Consider the following 5,029-nt stretch of genomic DNA (forward strand, 5'->3'; position numbering starts at 1 on the left):
AAATAGATCAGCTCATTATTTGTTTCAACATCATTACTGGGGTCAATCTGCAGGTCCTATTTGAAAATCAAACCTCAGTTCACACTAAATAATTTGAATGAAAATTACTGTGGGCCAACTCCCCCCCCCCCCACACACACACCTTCAATTAAAATAGGAAGGTTTTGGGGGTGGGGTTTTTTGGGGGGGTTTTTTTTGCATGTAGAAGAATTTTCAAGAAACCAATTACAGTCTAAGCATAGCACTATCGATTTCAGTTTTCACCTTACTAAAAAAACAACAATTATCTTGAGGAGGAAAAGGTAACCACAGGAAAGCAGAATGTCATTTCTGGAACGCAAAATTTTATTCAGTGAAGTAATACTTAGCATCTCAGCAAACAGTCAAGTTAGAAAATTCATAATAAAAAACTCAATTTTACAAATTTTCTTTCCTTTCAGAAAATAGTGAATCTGAAAACCGTCCAAATAGGCAAATTCTGACAAATTCCAAATACCAAGCAGATTTTGGGGAGTAAACTTTTCTTCCCAATATTTTGTACTTGTTTTCACAAAACAGTTAATCTGTCTGTTTGAAGGTTTCCAGATTCTCTTGTTTTTTTTACAATAACAAAATTACAAGCCTCAATGTGAGCTTCATTCAAAACTGGGATAAATAAGTACATATTTACACAAAATCTTCTTTCTGTCATTGTAAGTCTTTATTTTATTTTTACAAACAAAACCGCCTGGTTATCTATAGTCTTTGATCACAGATGCTATAGTTTGATCCCGTACAAAAATAAACCAACTTGAATTGCACAACTTTTAACACATACTCACTTGTCCGTCTCTAGTAATTTGTTTAAGAGCTTCAGTCCTCAGACATGAAGAAACAAGTTCAAAATATGACAGGCAAAGGGAAATAAACCGACTAAAGCTAAAAAGTTACCGCTTATAATAATGACTAAAACAGTTCACTTCTTGAAAACCTGCAATCTCAAGGAATAAAAAGACAGAGTTAATAGGCCTACTTGTCTCCTAAAAAAATTCAGACTGTTATCTAATATATGTACTATCATACTATTGTAAAAGCAGTCTTGAACTCTTGAATGGAAAACACTGAACACATTCTTTACTTGCAGGAAAAAATCATTGATTCAAAGGAAGTTCTTCAAATTGTGTCATACTTGACTAGTCGATTTCAGTATTTAAATAACGTAGACTTCCTGTTACTTGAACAACACTTTAACCAAGTCTGTAGTGTTACTGCATAAAATTCTATACCTTGAACACGGTAACTCATCTTCCTAAAGCTTCATCTCGACACACCACACACATACAAACATACACACTTGTAGGCTACTTATATACAAAGATTTTAGTCAATTCATGTGACAGCTATTTGTTACACCGGTACAAAAAATTAAAAGAAGGTGGAAAAAAGTGGAAGTCCAAAAATCGTATTCTTAGAACACAAAACTACAGCTATTGGAGTCTTGGAGTTTTCCAACTAGAAAAAGTCATCAGCAATAAACCTAAGGTAAGGTTAGTGGATAAAATTGGCCAGTATGCAGGGGTTGGAGGTTCAGATCCAAATGAGGTTAAAATTTTCCCCACTCTTCCAGGAATGTTGTTACTTTCAGCCCCATGTCTTCGACGGTCTACACAAGTACTCCATCTTCGAAATGTCCACCTCCTATGATGTTATAACTTACTTTTTAAAAATGTTTTTAAAAACGTGAATGGTTCCCCGTAAGGAACAATGTTTTAAAAATTGTGTTATACCTGCTACACTCTATGTTTGTCAGATATAATGCTTTACTTCTTCAACCAGTAAAGGGAGAATCGAATGTCAGTCAAAAAAGTATGTTGTGTCATAATCATTTATAAGTTACACAGAATGTCATGGACATTTCAAAAGAGAAAACAGCCTCTTTTCAAGTCTGTCATGATTATGAAAACACACACACACACACACACACATCTACAATATACTGAAATGTAAAATCTTTCTGTTAACACAGACTCTGGTTGTTACTCGTTAATAATAGATTTATGAGGAAGAAATAGAAGAGAGATTTCCTCACAAAAACTTGCCAAATGCATCTGGACTTTCAAGTTGAATTATGGTTGCAGTCAATATTAACTCACTCAATACAAGACAACAAACTTCATTTGTTAGTTAAAAAAAAAAAAAAAGAAAAGGTTTTTTAAAAACTATTAAACCTTTTTCCCCTCCGCAATCTTCATACATTCACAGGACCGAGTGTATGAGTGTGAGACAGTGTATCATGAATGTCTAGAGGTATTTGACATTTGGTGGAAGCCTGCATTATTGGTGTGTATTTATGTTTTGCCAAAAATGGCTTGTAAAGCCTTTCTTCAAGATACATCCATCCTGCAACATAATGCAGTGCATCCACATCATAATCTGGGAATACTTCCTGCTACTTTCTTTTTCACCCCCCTGCCTTTCAGCTCTGTACACCCAACCCCCTTATATCTCAAGCCCAAACTCCTCTCTCTCTCTCTCTCTCTCTCACACAGCACACATACTAACACACACACACACACACATATGCTCACACATTCACACACATAAAAAAGAAAGCGCAAAAGGGGCATAAGCTCAAGGAAATGACTGCAAGCCTATCCTACTGATAGAAGGACATGCTGGGGACAAAAAGTTCCTTTAAAGTGGACATTTTCTGGCCACACGATGAAAATGTCATCGAAGTGTTTATGATAAAGCAACCCAGTCATGAATAGTACATTTTCCTTCACCTTAGGTACTGTAGCTATAGGATTCTGCTGAAAGCTACATTTGGAGAAGCCAGTTTCAAAACTTTTTCACTGTGCATCAAACCTTCACACATACAGTGGTAAATGCGTTGTTACGCAAGTCCCTGTAAATCAAAACAAACCTTAAAACAGGGCATTATTAAAGTTGTCTTCTTTTGTCTTCACACCCCCCCCCCCAATCCTTCTTCTCACCCCTTGCGTACAACAAACCCCACAGTTCAATCCTCTAGTGCCAGCTTCCCCAACCTCCGCTGCACCCAGGCAGGCATACTACTCGGGCTGCTCCAGGCGAACTTGGGGTTGAATATAACAGCGTAGAGAGCAGCCTGAGCGATCAGCATGGCGATGAAGATCTGCAGTCCACTCAGCTGCTGGCCGATGGCGTACATCATGACCACGTGCACCACGATGTCGAAGAGTGTGCCCAGGGTGGAGTCTAGCTGAATGTCCTTCTTCTTCTCGCTCTTGAACCAGTCCAGGCAGCTCCAGTCGATGATCTGAAGACACAGGGAGGGAGGAGAGGTTGGGGGGGGGGGGGGGGGTAAAAAGAAGGGTCAGTGCTCCCACGGGGAGGTGATAAAAAAAAATGGTGATTAGGAGAAATGTCTAATGTCTCTCGGTCTCTCTTCCCCCCGCCCTGTGTCTGTCTGTCAGTCTGTCTGCCTGCCTGTCTGTTGTCCTGCCTGTTGTCCTGTCAGTTAGTTCGTCTATTTGATTCTCCATCTCTCTCTTTCTCTCTCTCTCTCTCTTAAACACACACACTCACACACACACACAAACACACACATACACTCCCACGTTCCCTTTCAGCAGGCACATTATTTTTCTAAGAGTTTGGAAATGTTATTGGCGTCATCTTGACTGTCTTCTTCTCCTTGGTCTCTTTCTCCCTGACACACAAAGACACACTTATACAAAAATACCCACAACTATACATAAAAGCACATATCCCCCCCCCCTTTAATTTTTTTTCTCGCTAAAAAAGTGGAGAGCATGCTATTGGAATGCCACAATGCCCTTGGTACACAACATACCCACGTCAATGTTCCACTTATGCAACATAATATCTTACAGGGAATTTTACTCATAGAGCAACAAGCACTAACGTCCTTATGTCTCCTCCACTCTCTCACCGTCTTAGCCATGTACGAGTTGACCCATGTGATACAAAAACAGACAGGAGAACAAATACAGAAGAGCTGCAAAAGGCAGGATATGAAAGATCAATAATAAGAAAAAGACAATTGAGATTCTTTGGCCGCGTAAATAGATCAAATGGACTAGAAAAACTGCTGTAAGTGCAGAAATACAGAGGGACAGAAGACCAGGGGAAGACATAGAACAACATACATAGATGGCCTGAGCAACTTTGCAAAAAACAACGCAAAGAGAAAAACGGAGCTGATCGAGAAAACAGACAATAGGAAGGAATGGGGTACCATGATCGTCAATGTCTGCTCCAGACCTGAGGCCTGAAGAAGAAGAAGAAGAAGAAGAAGAGGAAGAGGAAGAGGAAGAGGAAGAGGAAGAGGAAGAGGAAAAGGAAGAGGAAGAGGAGGAAGAGGAAGAGGAAGAGGAAGAGGAAGAGGAAGAGGAAGAGGAAGAGGAAGAGGAAGAAGAAGAAGAAGAAGAAGAAGAAGAAGAAGAAGAAGAAGAAGAAGATACCAAAACTAAAACAAAAGCCTTTCTGTCTCCTCCACTCACTCACCTTCTTGGCCATGTAAGACTTGTCCCAAGTGATGAAGTAGAACATGTGTTGTATGATCTGTATCACAGCCAGCCACTTGTAGCTGCCCGTCAGCAGGAACGAAGACACAAACACACTCAGGGCGTCCACCAGGAAGTACATACGGATTCGAACCAGATCCTTCCGAGGCAGGGTGCGGAATCCACCCATAATCATGGTGTGCGCCACGGCATGGTAAAACTCCAGGGAAAAGAAGAAGAGAAGGCCCACGCCATATAGAGAAGTGTGGATCTCCATGGTGTGACTATGTTCAGTTTGAGTACTGTGTTACAGAAGAGATTGGACAAGTGGGATCTGAAATAAGAAAAAGAAAAAAGAAATTTAGCGATATGAGGATGATAAGTATACCTAATATTTCATATAAAGTGGAGTCCTCTTAAATCGAACACGGTTACTCCAAGAATATCATTAAACCGATACAAATTTTTTAAAATAAAATCCTTGATTCTTTTTTCTACGAGAGTAATTTCTCTAACCCGAGGTTTCAACGGACTCCGCA

The 5,029-nt window shown here is 39.7% G+C and overlaps 1 protein-coding gene across 1 annotated transcript; it reads right to left on the reverse strand.

Moving 5' to 3' along the window:
- Positions 1 to 322: 322 nt before the first annotated feature.
- On the reverse strand, positions 323 to 4,824 carry LOC101858991 (the record flags this gene model as incomplete). Its single annotated transcript, XM_013091254.1, is given in 2 exon segments — positions 323 to 3,280; positions 4,492 to 4,824. Coding segments are annotated over 2 exon segments (555 nt in total). The 3' UTR covers positions 323 to 3,001.
- Between the last annotated feature and the right edge of the window lie 205 nt (positions 4,825 to 5,029).

The sequence above is a fragment of the Aplysia californica genome, unplaced genomic scaffold (genome assembly GCF_000002075.1).
Source record: "Aplysia californica isolate F4 #8 unplaced genomic scaffold, AplCal3.0 scaffold00030, whole genome shotgun sequence".
NCBI lineage: Eukaryota > Metazoa > Mollusca > Gastropoda > Aplysiida > Aplysiidae > Aplysia > Aplysia californica.